We start from the raw sequence: 18,221 nt of genomic DNA on the forward strand, positions 1-18,221 counted from the left end.
ATGGTAGAACCACTATAGGACTAGAGATTGGATCTTCTAATTGAATCAAAATGTGTTGCCTTTCCATGCAACATGTAACTTTTCTGGTGGGTTCTAAGTGCATGTTTGTTCATTTGTTTGTCTATCCATCCATCCAAAATATTAGATGATCATATAAGGAATAAAAATTGAGTAAGAAATAGCCTCTGATTTCAACTCTAGCTTGGCTAAAGACATAGAGAAGAAAAAGACAAGAGAAGAAAAATTCACACCAAAGGTAAGCTTGACTCTTAAAAAAAAAAAAAACAGACAAACTTTTAGTATCATTTCAGAAGGCAGAAGCTCTGGCATTAAACAAATGATTACACACCTGTTAACAGGTCTGGCAAGATAAAAGCTGGCACTGAAGGTTTATCCTAAATTGGATTCTGCAGCCAGTTGACTGTGGCAACTTAATGTGTAAGAAACAAAATGACTCTATGTAGTTTTTTTTTTAAATAACATGGCATACAAATTAAAATTAGATAACATTTCCACCTATCAAATTGGCAAAGGCAATTTTTAAATACAAAATCCAGACTGGTAAGGGTAAAAGGAATCTGGCACTCTCATATTACTACTGTGTAAGTTGGTACCAACTTTGTGAAAGGCAATTTTAGACAGTAGAATTCTTCAAAGCCTTTTTCCCAGCAATTCTACTCCTGGGAATTTATCTTAAGGATAGAGTCATGGAGATAATGCAATAATACATTTATGAAGATGTGTGTTGTTCACTGCTTATGACAGTAAAAATGGAAACAATAGTAGTTAATTAAACAACAGTTTAATTTCCAACAACAGTAAACTTGTTAAATAGAATTTATTACAACAACATAAAGGATAACCATGCAGTCATTAAAAATGAAGTTGTTAAAGAATATGTATGGCAAGGAAAGGAATGTGCACAATAAAAACAGAAAGAAGCAAATAATGAAACAGTACCTCAGTACAATCCAATCTGGAGGGAAAGGGATTTGCCCATGAAAAGAATCTGAGCTGATTTGTCAGAATGGTAACCCATTTTCTTTTCTTTTTAAAACTTTCTACAGGGGCTTCCCTGGTGGCGCAGTGGTTTAGAGTCCGCCTGCCGATGCAGGGGACATGGGTTCGTGCCCTGGTCTGGGAGGATCCCACATGCCGCGGAGTGGCTAGGCCCGTGAGCTATGGCCGCTGAGCCTGCGCGTCCGGAGCCTGGGCTCCGCAACGGGAGAGGCCACAACAGTGAGAGGCCCGCGTACCGCAAAACAAACAAACAAACAAAAACAAACAAAAAACTTTCTACAAAACACTTTCTTTACTAAAGTATATTTAATAAAGTAATTATACAATTGTTCTGCTTTAAAATTTCAGTAAAACTTTTAATATATAATGGTTATATATATTATATATATATATATAACCATTATAATGGTTATATATATATATAATATATATAACCATTATAATATATAATGGTTTAATATGAAGTTATTTAACTTTTTAAATGTAATTTGCTGCTGTGGTGTCATCATCATCTCCATTACAGCTAACTCATATCAATATAATGTTCATCATGTGCCAAGCACAGTTTTAATTACTTTTACATTTATCAACTCATTTAATCCTCTTAATATTCCTAATAAGTATTACTATTATCCCAATTTTATACATAAAGCAACTAAAGCACAGAGAGATAAAGTAACTTGCCCAAGGTCACACAGCTAGTAAATAATAGAAATGGGATTCAAACTCAATCTAGCTCCACTGTCCTCTTAGCCACTCCACTCTACTGCCTCTACTACAGTTTATTCAACAGTATGACATCACAGATCATAAGACTTATTTGTGGCATGATTACTGTTGGCTGATAAAATTTTAAAAAGACTTCAGTTAGTTGTACTAATAGTGTAATTACATAGGTTTATATTTCCTATAAAAGGATGCCAGGATATGATGCTGCTGCTTTATCCAACTGAGACCAACCACATGGTATGAGGTACTAAAAGATATTTTAATTTTCAGAAATATAAACTATGTCTGGAAAAAATAAGGTGTATTTCTGTCACTAAGCCTATCTACTGTTAGGCCGTATATTCTCCTACTATAAATATTTTCTAATGTATTATCAACTGACCCCATGAAACAGAGTCATATAATTTCAAAATCTAAAGATACTGTAGAAACTTTTCAGCCATTCTTTTTTCATTTTACAAATGAATAAATGAGACAAATTAACTCACTTAACTGATTAAAGGGCAGGCCAGGACTAATGCCTGTGCTTCTGATAACACCCCCTCAACAGATGCAGCAAGGAAATATCAAGTTACTTATTTAAAATCACAGAACTGTTTTACAGTAGAGCCAATTTATTGCCAGGGTTGCTAACTATACTGCCTCCTTAGAGAGAGATGATGATTATTTCAGGTAGTAGCAAGCTCTTTCCCTCCTCCATGTCTTTTTTCTCCTCACTTTCTTCTCTTGCCTCCCCAACTGCTTGACTAATTCTTACTTATACTCAGCTCCACTGTTACATCCTGCTACAGCTAGGTGGGTTAGGTACCCCAATACCTAACAGCATTCTGTGCATATCTCTTTCTCATTTAATTTATAATGTGGTAATCTAAGGGCTGACTTATCTGTTTCTCCCATGACGCCTGGAGAGTTCCGTGGGGAGGGACAATGTTACGCCCATTTAGAATCTCTAGTATATAGCAGATTACCTAGATCATAGCAAGTGTTCAATAAACATTTTCTGAATGAAGACATAGATAAATTGAGGACTTGCAGTCCTCCTGGCATGCAGTGTGTACTGAACAAAACAACTCTGTGGATTACGACTAGATAAAATGTAAGAAGTGTGTCTGCCTCTCCTTCAAAATTAATCTAATTCTCACAGCAGAGAACTCAAGCCGCTGGAGAGTGACTTTTCAGTTTTGATCAACAAACTGCTTGCCATGGACAGTGGAGAACTATTGTAGGCTAGTAAGTAGCACATAACGAAGTCAGTGTTTTAGGAACCATCATCAACAATTCTTTTCTCCCACAACACTCCACTTATTTTTATCTTTAAGCTTCTTCCAGAAGGCCTTTTAGCTTGTTAATTGGTTTTTGTCTCTTTCCTCATATTTTAACCATACTTTGCAGCTCTATTATCTCTCTTACATAATAGCTACTAGCTCAGGTATCTATGTCTCTTACTAGATTCTAGTCTCTGGAAGAGTATGACTAAATTCTATTCGTCTGTTCTAGCACCTAGCAAAGTACCTTGCACTTATCAGACAATCCACAAACATTTGTTAAATTGACCAAAACAAAAAAAAAGTTTCAAGTGTCATTTCTGACAAATGCAAGATTACAAAAGACTTTAAAATAAATAGTTCTCGGGTATTAAAATCAAACAGAAATATACCCTAAGTTGAGTTAAATATAAGTTAGGATGAAATTTCCCTTAAAATGAAAATCTTATATTTAAATTCTTAAACTTAATATTTAAGAAAACTTTGTTTCTATATATTATAAAAAAGCTTTAAAAAGAATCAAATAATAAAAATTGTATCATTTTACAATTTTCTCTTTTTTCTTTAGCTGTCAGGAAATCCAGCGTCAAATTCAAGGAGAAAAGGAACTGGTGCACTCTAATACCTTGTAACCTTTCCTCTTAATTCCATTTTAAATATGCCTGACTGTTGTTATTTTACAATTTAAAACTTAAACTTCACATATAAATGTAAAATATTCATTGTCACAGAAAGATACAAAGTAAAAGTATTTTTCTCTCCTCTGTCCCTGATTTAGTCTTATATCCCAAAGAGGCCAGAGCTATCACTGTTAAGTATTTCTTCTGTAGCCTTCCAGAAATATACGATGTACAATCATATTTGTGTTTGTGTGCAGGATACAGTTCCTCTTTTCCTCCTTTTTTACATAAGTGGAGTCATACTCTACATGTGTCTTACTTTTAACTTATAATGTTTCATACATATAATAACATAACTAGCATATAAAGATTTGTCTCACTTTTCTTAATGGTTGTATTAGACTACTGGTAGACATTTCGTTTATTTTCAGGATGCTGCTGTAAAAATAATGCTGCAATGAAATTTCTATACATACCTTTGCATACTTTATTAATTCAACAAATATTTACTGGGTACCCACTATCTGCCAGGTGTTGTTCTAGGTACTAGGAATAACAGTGAGCAAGACAGACAATAAACAAGTAATACAAATAGTTAAGATAATTTCATATAGTGAAAAATGCCACGAAGACAATCAAGAGTGACTTGTGAAGTGTGTAAGAGAAGGTGACTTTTGAGCTGAGATTTGAAAGATAAGAAGCAGCTTGCCATCAGAAGATCTGGAAGAAGTGTTCTTAGCAGGGAAAACAGCAGAACAAAGGCCCTTGGCAAGAATGAGCCTAGCATATTTCAGAAATGCAAAGGAACAGTATGGATAAGAGGTAGGCAGGAGTCAGATCACCTAAGGTCTTAGAAACCTAGGAATATGGACTTTAAGTGTAAAATTAAGCCATTAAGTTGAAGAGTCTAAAACAAGGATGGAAGATCTGATTTTGCTAGTTTATCTATAGTATAAATTCCTAGAAAAGAAATGCTAGGTCAAAAGGTGTGTGGAATTTAAGTTTTGATAGATATTGCTCAAACGACTTCAAAAAACTGCACCTATTTATATGCCTATGAAAAACAAATGTAGGGTGCCTGCTTCTCCAAACCTTAACAATACTGGACGTTACTTTAAAAATCTTAGCCAGGAGGTGAGAAATGATGTAAATTTTAACATCTTTGCCAACAGGTATAAAATTATTCAAATTTGGCTCCAATTTTATCTCTAATTTCTCTGTTAAGTATTTCTCAGTATTATATATTTTAATTTCTCTACAGTAGGAATTTGCCATGACTATTGGAAATAGGCCAGGTAAACAATATAAATAGAACAGCTCTACGAAAGAGTAAGACATAAATATGTAACTCACCTCTAGCATAGGAAAACTATATTGCAAAATGACAGTAGTTTAATATTCAGAAATCTCATGTGTTGTTACTCTTCCTCTAATGCAAAAGCTACCTACCAACAAAGTTAGTTCTATCTCTTTCTCACAATGCAGGAGAATTTAAAGGGAGCTGAATATACATCTTTGCATACTGGGTGGGCATATCTGTAGGATTCTAAGTTCTTAGAAGTAAATTTGCTGGGACAAGGATTTTTTGCAGTTAAAATATTGATACGTATAAATTACACTGTATTCCAAAAGGTTTGTACTCGTTTCTGTTCCCACCCTAAGTGTGGCAAGTAGAAGACGGTGGTGTCCTTTACATTTCCAATTACATTCCTAATTCTCTACTTCCTTAAATTAGATGTCTTGATCTCCACAATCAACATTTAAAAATGTAGAAGTTGTGAGATACAGATAATCACTCACTAAAGCAAGTATAAATTACTAAAGCAAAAAATCTTAAAATGAATTTGGTGCACTTTTATTTGACCAATTATATTTATTCAGGTGATACAAAACTGATATACTGAATGATGGAAAAAAATACTAATAGAAATAACTTTTTAAATTTTCTTACCTAATCACATCTATAAGTCTTTCATAATAGTTTTTGATTTATTTTGAGACATGTAAATGAAAGATACTATAAAAATGAAAAATACTAAGTACAGAAGAAAAAATTTAAGTTTCAATACTTACAATCATCTAGATCTAGAAGTGAAACATCTTTGGTAAGAGGATTTCTATCTTGCTTTGTTTTGTTTTCTTTCTCCTACAAAATAAGAAGTATTTCATTTATCACATGTTCTAGTTAAAAAATCTATAAAGTAGTTTTTAACATTTCAAAACAAACATTTTTTCCTTTGCTTAGTCTTCCAAGGGGGAAAAAAATCAAATTAAGCTTCTATATGGTTATGTGAAATGTTTTTTTGAATCAAAATTTTTATTTTAGTTGGCACGTGGTATTTCTTCTCCACCATGCAAGCTGTTATTTTAAAATATTTTTTATTTAGAGATTAAAAAAGACCTTCAGAAGAAAATTTAAAAGTAAATTTTATAATCTGACAACTTTTTGCTAACATAAAAATCTAATGTGGCTCTTTGGTAGAAAATGTACAAACATTCTCGAAAATAATTTTTAAACAAGTTGATTTAAGAAAAAGAAATGCTTGAACAATACACGCTTAGCTCTGAAATTGTCAATGGGCTTGTGATAGATTAGCCTTTCTGAGATGTAGTTTGTGACAGGCATTGTACTAGGTACTTTATATTTCAACACTGGGTTGCATCAGACTTCTTTTGCCAAAGGTATTCGTTAAAATCTATAAATGATATTTTCAGGCTCTTGCTCTTTAGGGTTGAAAAGAATTCATTTACTTTCTTTTCTGTTTTCCTTTGGGGAGACTAAGTACTCAACCATTTCTGCACATAGTTAGGGCTTCCTCCACCACAAATGTGCTTATTCAGTCTACTATATTTTTGAAATGTGGATACCCATGGACTAGATCCCTAAGCCTGAGGTATTCACAGTTCGGTTAGAGATTCAGAAAAGATGCGTAACCTTAAAAAAAGAAAGAAAAGAAAAAATAAGGCACAGTACTGAGTAGTATTATAAACAATTAAAGACCAACAGGATTAGGGTATTAAACAGATGTATCTGGGTCACCGACACCTTTATAATGTGTACTTCTTTTTTTTACATTAAACCTCTCAAATTGAAGGCCAAAACTTTTTTGCCAAAACATTTTTGTTCACTTATTCAATCATTCATTCATTCAATACATGTGTATAGAATTTTTAACAGATTCTGTGCTAAGCAGTGGAAGTAACACAGCCAAGACAGTCTAGTCCCTGCCTTCAGATAACTTGTAATCTACCAAAGGAGTTTATATCTTATTGTTAGTGTAAATTATTACAAATATTTTTGAAGTATTCCTCTAACAGCAGAAAGGTATCACTAAAGCAAAGTGTACTTTACCATCATTTAAAGTCTACATGGTTTAGAGCTCTTACAACAGTGCATATACATGAACAAAAGCAATACATCAAATAATACATCAGGTAACATTTTTAAATGATTTTAAGTCCTGCTTCTTTTTTCCCTTATGTCAATATAAAGAAAAATTATTTTCAAGGATCATACAATAATACACATTACTAAAAACATCAGCATTGATTTTCTTCTTCAAAATATTTATTTCTGCCACTGAAAACTCCAAAGCATCTAGGTGGGCTTTAATATTCATTCGTTATTTAAAAACAAAACAAATAATGTTTGCCCCTCTCTCCATACCTGAAATAAATAACAATTTCTAGGATTGGGGAAAAAAATGTTAGTTTTGAAGCTGAAATGTAAAAGTTGCAAGTGACAGAAACAGGTTCAGAATGAATATGCCATCTCAACAAGAATAACATTCCTGTGAAGAAAGAACATATAACAAAAAGTTTATCACCATGTGACTTATCAGAATGCTATGCTGAGCACAATGGGTGTAGCTTCCTATAAGCTGCAATGGTGCATGACAGTCTTTATGGAAATGTAACCTCCCCACCTGAAAGATAAGAAATCTATCAAATCAAGACAAAGTTAAAGCTGGAGCAAGTCTATATACCTTATTTTCTACTTCACAGCCAGGAGTGTGTAACAATATCTATTAAACACACATCAGGTCACATACAACACAGGACAGAGCTGCATGTGAAACTGGCATAATCTCTTATTAGAAGCCTAAAACAAAAAGAAAAAAGGCTCTCAAAAGGACAGAATTTCATTGACTTTCTGAGTAAAGCAAATAACCAGCGATTGAAATACAACATTAGCAATAGATAATGGTCATTTCTACCGAACTGAAAAAGCCTTGCATTCCAAATCAAGGCTATAAAAAGCCTCGTGATGTGTTTGGCATTCCTCTCTTATATTTCATTTTTCATTTAAAAAAATCCACAGTAAGTTCAAAACATGTTCATATTTAAAGGATCTACTATAAAAATAAAAATCTGAATTCTAAACAAAGAAGTTAAGAGCCCTATTCCATCAAATATTTCTCCATTTGCAATTCATCTTGGTAATAGAGACAGAACCTGGGTAAATGCATATAGGACTTGAGGCAGGAGATTTTTCTTGCTCAATGCATAATTCATGTGCTCCGCCTGCAAAGTGTGTAAAATGAGAATTTCACACCGCAGCACGAGCCATGGAGCTGCAGAGAAAAGGCAGATGAAATCATATTTTACTGTGTGAATTTTATTTCTTACCCTCCCAATATTTATACAAAACCATCACTGACAAACCAAACATACTGACAGATCACCCACTGTTTCCATTGTATTAGTACTTGAGAAGAGATCAGGCAGAAAGATAGACAATTTGTTTTTGTATATTTTTTTAAACAGATGATTAGGTTTTTAACAGCTGAGTGACCGTATTAGACTTTTATAAGGACAACAGTAACTGATCTTAAAATCTCACTACAAAAATACCTAGTTATCAATTCATCATCCTCAAATCTCCATTTGTTTCCATGGTATTCGATTATACACCTCAACACAGCAACATTTCCAAAAATGAAATACAAAGTCACAGGGTTAAGAAACTGATTTCTGTTTAACATATTTCATTTTAAATCCTAAATAAAAGATCCTGGAAATACTTATTAAGCTCCAAATAATACAAACAAAAAATGTAATAATATACCTTGTAAAGATTTTAAAAAATCTATTACACATGTTCATCTTCATGCTGATTGGAGTAAAAAAAAAAAAAAAAAGGAAGCAGAAAAGATCTGACACAAAAAGCACCAAAAATGCTTCCTAAGAGGAAACCATTATAAAGAGGTTTGAAATTTAAAACTATAAAACAGGATAAATGGTATGTATAGATTGTCAAACCCACACTATGCTTTGAAACCAACAAAAATTCAAGGCTTATTTCTAGCCTCACAGGGCAAGATATTTGCATGAAATATTTTCAGTTAGTTACCAACCAAAGACAATTTAATGACTCTCTTGCCTTCAAGTCATCTAACACATCTTATTTTACAAATCTGAGGCTCACACTGACACTGTGCTTTAAAATAAAAGTACACTGCCAGCAAATTGAGACTTCTATATAAGTTAAAAAGAAGTCTAAACTGTTAAACAAATCTTCCCTATTAGATTATACCTACTTCAATAAGAAAGCTTGCTTAATGGCATTCATTTTGATTTAAAGATCTCAATTGAAGTGAAATGATATTTCTGTTCTGAAGAAATTAAAATATGAACTAAATTGGAAAAGACATAAATTGAAAGAGGCAAGGCTTTGAATTGTCAGAGTAAAACCCAATATTCCACAACCTTCACAGAAGTTATGTAATTGCAACAATCATAAATACTTGGAAAAACACAAGTAAAACTTGTTTCCTACTTCACAAATAGGGCAGACAGCTAATCAGAAAATAGTTCCTTTCACTCTTATCCACAATCTATTCAAACCACATTTATACCCAAGAATTTTTCACACGGTAGATCTTTTATTGAGGCGTATCTTAATATTTACTGACATCTGTACACTAGTCACAAGACCTGTGACCACTCCATGGAGCACGTAAAAGATTTAATTAGCTTCTTTGCACCTCTTAAAAAGGGACTAGCAAAGTTTTGTGAGATCCCTATAATGTGTGATAAAAACCACTGACAAGAGCATCTCAAACACTGCTAGGTATATACAGACAGTACTATTTTTCCCAAAGCTAGTACACATATTAATCTTTGATTCAAATATGGAAATGCTCTTAATGCTATTAGGTGCAAGTATATTAAATATATTATTTTTCCATCGATAGATTATTATGCTTTATACACAGTTTATGTAATTAAAATGCTGTTAATATTTATAAGGAAAATACATTAAATTATTCACAATAAATTACAATTATGACTTAAAATTTTTATTTTTTTAATCACGGCTTATCTAAATCTTCAGCAGTTGGTGCATAGACACTGAAGATATAATCCGAACTACTCCATCAGTTAAGGTGTGAAGAGTGGGACTAACAAGGTGATGGTGGAAATAACTATAGTCAGTGGGAACACTCTAACTTATTGGCTGGTAATAAAAACACTGAAGCCCAGGTTCAATAAAGAAAAAAACAACCCTGGCAACTTAAAAAAAATATTTTAAATAAAAATTTTACCATCTGTTCGACACATAATTTTAACTACAAGCAGAATATAACTTAATTATATCAGTAAAACACAGGATAAAGTGATATAAATCTCTTCCTGATTTAATGTAGCCTGTATTACTAATTCTTTTCTCCACGCTTCTGTGTTAACAAACAAACAGAAAGTTTCCGAAACACCGTGTGAAGTATGTGAAGTACTGAAAACACGGAACTATTAAAACCAATTTTGTTACAGGTATCATTTAGGGCAAAATAATTAGTTCATAAAAAGGATTAGACTCACATTAAAATATTTATTAAATTTGGTTCAGAAAAGAACATCTACAAAGAAAAATATGCTTGCCCATCAAAATAATTTTAACTGAAGAGAAAGATAATTTTCTTTGGTCATTACTGACAATATCTGACTTCAAACAAGGACATCTCCCAATCAATAACAGAAACAAACAAACATGACACCAGAATGCATGACGGCAGTTTCCTGTCTTATGGATATGCTAGGGTATGGTGCTGAATGACAAACACTTTCGGAACATAAACAATTCAACAGTGGTTCTCACCCTCTTGACTGTCCCTACACCATTCACGTGAGTAATACCCTCTAGTCAGTAATATCCTTCATTCCATGCAGTCATTCTCAACTAGGAGAAGTGGAGGGACTACCCTTGATATAAGGCCACTTTCTCCTCAGCTTATATTTTCTGTAATAAGAGAAACGATGTAAAAGGAAGAACAAAGGCACAGAAACAGAAAAGCATACAGCATAAGAACCACAAATAGTCCACTGGGATTGGAACACAAAGAAGGTTAAGACTGGAAAGGTGGGTTTGGACATGCTAGCCTGAGGAGTTTACTGAACTCAAATGACAATGAGGCATCATTATAGTTAACTCTGACATTAATCTGGCAGCTGTAGAGAAGGACTGGGGTTGAGGAAGTGTCTGAGAATGACCAAAGGCAATGGTCTATGGGCAAGGTCATGAAGAGCTGATCTACAATGGTGGTGGTAGGAGAAGAAAAAACAGATATCAAAAATAATACACAGGATCTCTAAGACTTGGCAACGATATGGGAGGGGTCAAGGACAATTATGGGTCTACAAATCTGGGAGAACAGAAAGCACGCTGGTACCAAATGACAGATCATGTCTTTGGGCTATATTGGGTTTGGGAAACCAGCATTTCCTAAGAGGTCTAAGAATTTGGTTTGAATTTGGGAAGAAAAGGTACAGTTGTAGGGATTTAGTTAGAGATATTACCATGGAAGTAATTCAGATAAATGTTTTAGCTGAGGCTACAACAGTTAATGAGGGACTTCCCTGGTGGCACAGTGGTTAAGAATCCACCTGCCAATGCAGGGGACACGGGTTCGAGCCCTGGTCCGGGAAGATCCCACGTGCCACGGAGCAACTAAGCCCGTGCGCCACAACTACTGAGCCTGTGCTCTAGAGCCCATGAGCCACAACTGCTGAAGCCCGCAACACCTACAGCCCATGGTCTGCAACAAGAGAAACCACTGCAATGAGAAGCCTGCACACTGCAACAAAGACCCAATGCGGCCAAAAATAAATAAATTAATTAAAAAAAAAGAGAGTTAATGAGTCTCACAACAGTAAATTGTAGAGGAAAAAAAGGACTAAATTAATTCATATCAATTAATATTTTTGAAAAAAATGTGTACTAATAAGCACTAACTTCGGGGCAATGTTCACACTTGGGTGTCAGAAGGAGGTAAAAAGTGAGGCAACCAAAAGATTAAAGGGTCAGAAAAGTCAGAAGAAAAAGGATGCAGAGAATTTCAAGTAGTAGGGGAATAGTCATATAAAAAGACAGAGAAGGATAAACTAAGAGAAGGTCACTGGATTTGCAGAAAGATCACGGCTGACTTTTTCAGAGAACAATATCTGTAGGAAGTGATAGGAGTAGAAACCAATTTAAAAGGGACTAAGAAATAATTGGGTTAAGAAGTAGTGGCTGGAGAATATCTAGATTATTCTTCTGAACTCTCACTTTCACACATTCTCTCTGTCTTTCTCTTCCACTCCCTTCTCCTCTCTTTAAATGCTAGGAAAGCCTTGAGTGCTTTGGTTGGTGCAGGAGAAATTAATGAAAAAAGAGACTGAAGGCACAATGGACGCAGATGATTATCCACAAAACAAGGCCAAAAGGAAATAGGACTTATTCTCGGCTATGTGGATAGGGATAGCTTACTCAAAGCTCCATTCAAAGAAAAAGGAGGAGGGTAAATAGAGATTGTGTGTCAGAGAGCACAGAGGTGGGATATGCTTACAGTGAATGTCAGCTCAGTCTTCTGCAAAAAGTAGATGGGATCACAGGCTGCAGGTAAGGGGTCACACCTGAACGTTAATTCCTAACTTGAATGGTATAAAAAGAATTGGAAAATGCAGGAGACATAAGAGTTACAAAAAAATTTCGGTTCCTTTTAGCACTGGTTTCTGTAACTTTAATACTGTTGGTCTCTCAGGAATTAATGTTCAAGTTAAAAAATGTTAACACTGCTGTTTTATATTTATACAGGGCTTTACATTGATCTTTCACATTTGATTTTTTTGTAATAGCACTTGAAAAAAGCAGAGTAGGTAGTAGCATTCCTACTTTATAGATGAGGAAACTGAAGCATAAAGATATTATCTTCCAACAAGGAGAACATTATACCTATCTCATAGGACCACCATAAAATGAACTGTTTTTAAAGCCATATATTCAAGATATCCTCAAATTCCCATTTTCATGCTCGATATCCCCAAAATACATTGTCCAAGTGAAAGAAAAGGAAGAGAGAGAGTAAAAGTATAGATTTAGCTGGGCTGCAGATTTAAGGCAGATGAGTTTGCAGCTCTAACATACTGTCATGCTAAATTAAGGTAAAGCACCCACCATCTGCCTTCATTACTCATAATTTAGAGCAGAAGCCACAACACTTGGTGCAAGGAGGACTTTCCTACAATTATAGAGTTGCCCATTATTAGAAAACTGGTACACTTGTAATTGCATGGTACACTTCAAATCACTCAGAAAGAAATAGAAAAAAAAAAATAGTTATGGTGGCTCCAAGGTGGAGAATATAAATTAAAACAAACAAGCTTATCTGCCTGTTACTGACAGGAAAGGCATTATGATATAGAGAAAATAAACTATATAAGCAAAACACATAGACATAAAACTATCAACAACGTGAGTAAAACCTGAATTTCTCAAGAGTCTTGGCTCACTGCATTACTTTGAAATTTTATACTGATTTTCTACAGTAAAATATTTCCAACTATTAAGAGATTTAATCTGATCGTTGAACGCACCAAAGAAGAAATAAATTGAATCTCTGAGCTGGGGTACCTCTGTGGCATTCTAATGGGGTCCCCTAAAGCCCAACACTAAAGTCTACAATTTTTCAACTTCTACAAAACTTCGTAGAACAACTCACTTTAATTCCACCCATTTCCCATTACTTAATTTCTTGTTTGGTCATTTTAAAAAACACAGATTTCTTACTCTGGGTTTATTTTTAATTTCTAAAGCTACTTTATTTAATTAATCGATTTATTTAATTTTTTAATAAGTGGTTTTTTAAAATTAATTAATTAATTTTTGACTGCCTTGGGTCTTTGTTGCTGCACGCGGGCTTTCTCTAGTTGTGGCGAGCACGGGCTACTCTTTCTTGCGGTGCGCGGGCTTCTCATTGCGGTGGCTTCTCTTGTTGCAGACCATGGGCTCTAGGTGAGTGGGCTTCAGTAGTTGTGGCACGTGGCTCAGTAGTTGTGGCTTGCAGGCTCTAGAGCACAGGCTCAGTAGTTGTGGCGCACGGGCTTAGTTGCTCCGCAGCATGTGGGATCTTCCCGGACCTGGGCTCGAACTCGTGCGCCCTGCACTGGAAGGTGGATTCTTAACCACTGCGCCACCAGGGAAGCCCTAAAGCTCCTTTATTTTAAATAACATCTTAAGCTTTTTGTAATTTAAGTAGGAAATGAGAGGATATCAATCTCACTGTGTGGTAAGTTTTTATAAGAGGCCAGATTAATAAACCTAAAAATCTCTAAGATTTTATGTGAATATTTGAAAAATAAAAATCCTAGATTACATACTACACAGATATGTTTTAAATATAAATTCAAGTTTCAAATAGGTTTTACAATATTCAAGAATATTTGAAATAAGGTAAGACAAATACTAGCTAATTTTTAAGCATGCTTGTTCTTTTTTTTTTTTTTTTTTTAAATACGCTTATTCCTTAACAATAAATCTCTGGATGGAGGAGGGCAATTGTTACATTGATGAATTTATTTTCATACTTGGCTACTCAAATAACATTAAAGAAATTCACGTTACCAAAACAAGTAAGTGAAAAATATAGGTTAAAAAGAAACTGAATTCAATAATGGGCAAGGTGTGACCATATTTTCAACATATGGAATAATACATTTATTTATAAAAACCACTGCATTTGAAACCTAGCAACACCATGATCCATTTATAGGCAGGGAATAATAATTAAAGATCAGAAAGATATGTATTAGGTCTGAATTGTGTATTAAAAACTATACTTTTCCAATTCATGGTTTTATTTTTGGCTGCTAAGCAGACAGCTTCTGGTGTTACAAATATTATACCAAAAAGTGTAATCATTCTGTTATAAGTGGTTCTTGCATTTGTTTTAAATATATGGCTACTGCATTTTTATTAACTATTAAAGAATGCATACTCTTTAACTAAACCTTTAAAAATATTCTATTTCCAAATGCCTAATATTTCTTTAAAAAGCATATTAGTCTCAATTTCTTATGATGCATGTACATTTATATTTCTTTGCTCAGTACTATCTCTGTGACTTCCCTTTACTTCCCCTTTGGCAAAAGCCTCCCTTGTCACATCACAGCCAAGAACAAAAAAGTCATACTCATAACACTGAGGTCTCTAATTTTTGTTGGAAAGGGTTAGGTTAAAAAGTTTCTAACTTCTCTGCAGAGTTGAATTATAAGGGAAGCGATAATCTAGAAGAAAACAAAATAAAATCACAGGTGTGGATGAATAAAGATGGTGTTTATTTTAGTTGTCAGTGACATATTAAATTCCTTGCCTGGTTTCTTGATTCTCAACAAAACACAAATTTTCAGAAATATTTATTTCTAATTGGGAAAAGACTATATATAAGACTATTTATTTTCAGTTACAAAAATTTGTAATCTCTTACCTTAGTAACTTTTCTGGATTCAGATTCACTTTCAGATTCTGATTCTGATGCAGAATCTGAAGAACTGTCTTCTATTGAACTAGATTCGGCATTGGAAGAATCTGAAGTTTTAGAGTTTTCATTTTCCTTATCCACATCTTCAGAATCACTAATCAGAATAACAAATTTTGAAATATTAGATACTTATATAAACAAGCTTAAGTAGTTTGAAAAAACAAATGACAAGTGTTACCATTTGTCCATTTTGCCTGTGAACCAAAATCTTTATAGAGAAGTGTATTTCACTGAGAACCGTTTCTTTTTAGTGTACAGAAAGACAGTAAAAATGGTTTTAAAATTCCAGAACATGTTAATGAAATGAGGAAGGTAGTACTACCTATAACCAAATAAATCAGAACCCATTCAAAACTAATTATACCACATCACACACAGTTCAAATGCAAAAGGTTATAAAATAACACTGAATGATATAATAAATAGAAAATAATTAATAATTAAATGTTTGATTTACCAGAAATACACATTAGGTGCTAACATTAACAACTTCAAAGATAGGCTGATTTTAAAATGCTGTTTCAAAATACTAAGTGTTCATTAGTAAATTTAAATATTTATACATCAACTTTTGCTGAAACAGAGTTGCATTTTATAGATTTTTCTGTCCAAAAAAAGTATTAACATATGTCCCCTAATGTGACCCTTAAACATATTATATGAGAAAATGTTAACTGGTTTAAAACAGAATTCTTCTAATGTTCTAAGTCTTACTAAAAATGTAAGATAATCAGATATAAAGTTTTAAAATACCAAACGATCAAATCTAAGTGCTGATGCTATCCATTCATTTGTTCACTCGCTCCCTTACTTAACAAATATTTACTGACTGCCCACCATATTGTTGGCACTATGTTAGGTGCTAAGGATAACAGAGGTTAGTAAGATACAGATGATCTCTATGTACTCCCTTATAGAGTCTACCGTCCATTGGAGGATACAGAGAAGTAAGCTGGCAGTGACAATAAAGCATGGAAAATAATAAGTAATAAAGTATACTGTGTCATGAGAACACCTGGAGGAGCATCTAAACAAACTTGACCGAGAGTGGGAATGCTTCTAGAGGAAGAGACACATGAGTTGAAAAAGAGAAATAAGGCAGGCAGAAGGCAAGGGAAGTAGGTCTCCAAGAAGAGATAACATGTAAGATAGCCAAAAGGTCTTCTCTCAGGGGAAAAGAGATGCCTTGTTGTCTTTTTTATTTGCTCAAATTTGAAGGTCTAGTTCTCTTTACTGTGTGTGTGTGTGTGTGTGTGTGTGTGTGTGTGTGTGTGTATTGTTTTAAAAATCCACTTGGTTAAAAAAAAAAAATCTATCTTGTGCCAAAGAGTATTAGGCACTTCATAAGCAACTATCTAATTCAGATGTTCTAACATATTCTTACTGGGCGCATTATTATCCTATAATATTCAGGAAAGTTAAGTAACTTGCTCAAGGACACATAGCCAGGAGGGGCGGAATTGGAATTTAATCTCAAGTCTGTCTTACTATAAAGACCATATTTTCTCCACTACCCAATATGAAAATACTTTGGAGTATAAAACTCAAACTTAGTCATAAATAGTTATGATTACTAAAGGGTGGTTTTGAAGATACTTAAAGCCCCTCAGCTTTAAAAAATTATCATATAGTTATACTGGCAAAGTTTTAAAAAAAATTCTAAGAGACAAGCATAAAAACACACAGTGAAGGGAGAGTGGTGAGGCAAGGGAAGACTCGATATTTCCCTGAATTGAATTTTGTGGAGGAAATATGATTGCTATTTATTAAAAATGGAGTCATGGTAACATCTCGGAGCACATGTAATTATATTTGATGACTAAAACGTATGTTGTTGTTTTTTCTTCCCCTAGCAAAGAATGGCAATTTATTATCCCCCATTTAATGGTTAAAACATGTACTTAAAAATATAAGGTTTAGAATGTATCTGAGATTTCCTTTCGTATAATAAACAATTTTTAAAAATTCAAACATGGGTTTAAAAAAAAGTCTATTTCTGAAGAAAAAAGAATGAAACTAATACAATTTATGATTATAAATTTCTAGTATATTGACTTTTGCTATTGGAAAGGATATTTAGTGCACTGAACATAACTTCCCTTTCTAAGAAATAAGACACTTTTTATAAACTATGTAATTATAGATATTCTGATATTAAACTAGAAGCACAGAACTTCTCTCTAAGAAAAGGCTACTACAAACCAAGTAACTTGCTTGCTGCAACAAGTGAATGATTCTGAATATATTTAACTTCTAGCCTTTAAGGTAAGGTTTTGAAGGTAAAAGTGTTATTTTGCTTTGCATCACTCAATTTTGATGGGTAATTATTGTTTACCTTACTGCTTAGAGTTTCAGATGTTAATCTAATGAAAAGAATTTACTGGTAACTAGCTTTTTAACTTTGCAATGATGAAAAGCCTGTATTAATTTAACCTACAGATTTCATTTGTTCTGAACAGGAAAAACAATATAAATCACTTTTAAAATCATTAAATCCTGACTTAAATTAATAAAGTCATAATTAGAGCATTATGCTGTGTTTGTTATGGAAGTGGCAGGGCGAGCTGCTTTAATTACTGTCTGTAATAAAAGGAGCAGAGAGCGTACTGCGCCCCAATCAGCGCTGTCAGCCAAGACTGAGCTAGGCTGCAAGCTCGTCAAGTGCGCGGGCAGCAGGCTCCCAGGGAAAGGGCCATCGTGTCTGCAGAGGCCACTCACTGACAGCAGTGGGGCAAACAGACTCAGACAATCCAAGGTATCAGCCCCAATTACTCAAAATTTTAATGACA

The 18,221-nt window shown here is 33.8% G+C and overlaps 1 protein-coding gene across 1 annotated transcript in view; it reads right to left on the reverse strand.

Annotated features, from left to right (window-relative positions):
* Positions 1-18,221, reverse strand: part of AP3B1 (adaptor related protein complex 3 subunit beta 1) — a 276,812-nt gene that overhangs the window by 77,199 nt on the left and 181,392 nt on the right. The window contains exons 20-21 of the mRNA XM_065875497.1: positions 15,379-15,526; positions 5,708-5,780 (exon numbers count right to left, since the gene is read on the reverse strand). Of these exons, the coding sequence (XP_065731569.1) occupies positions 5,708-5,780; positions 15,379-15,526 (221 nt within the window). The remainder of the gene's footprint in view (positions 1-5,707; positions 5,781-15,378; positions 15,527-18,221) is intronic.

The sequence above is a fragment of the Phocoena phocoena genome, chromosome 3 (assembly GCF_963924675.1).
Source record: "Phocoena phocoena chromosome 3, mPhoPho1.1, whole genome shotgun sequence".
NCBI lineage: Eukaryota > Metazoa > Chordata > Mammalia > Artiodactyla > Phocoenidae > Phocoena > Phocoena phocoena.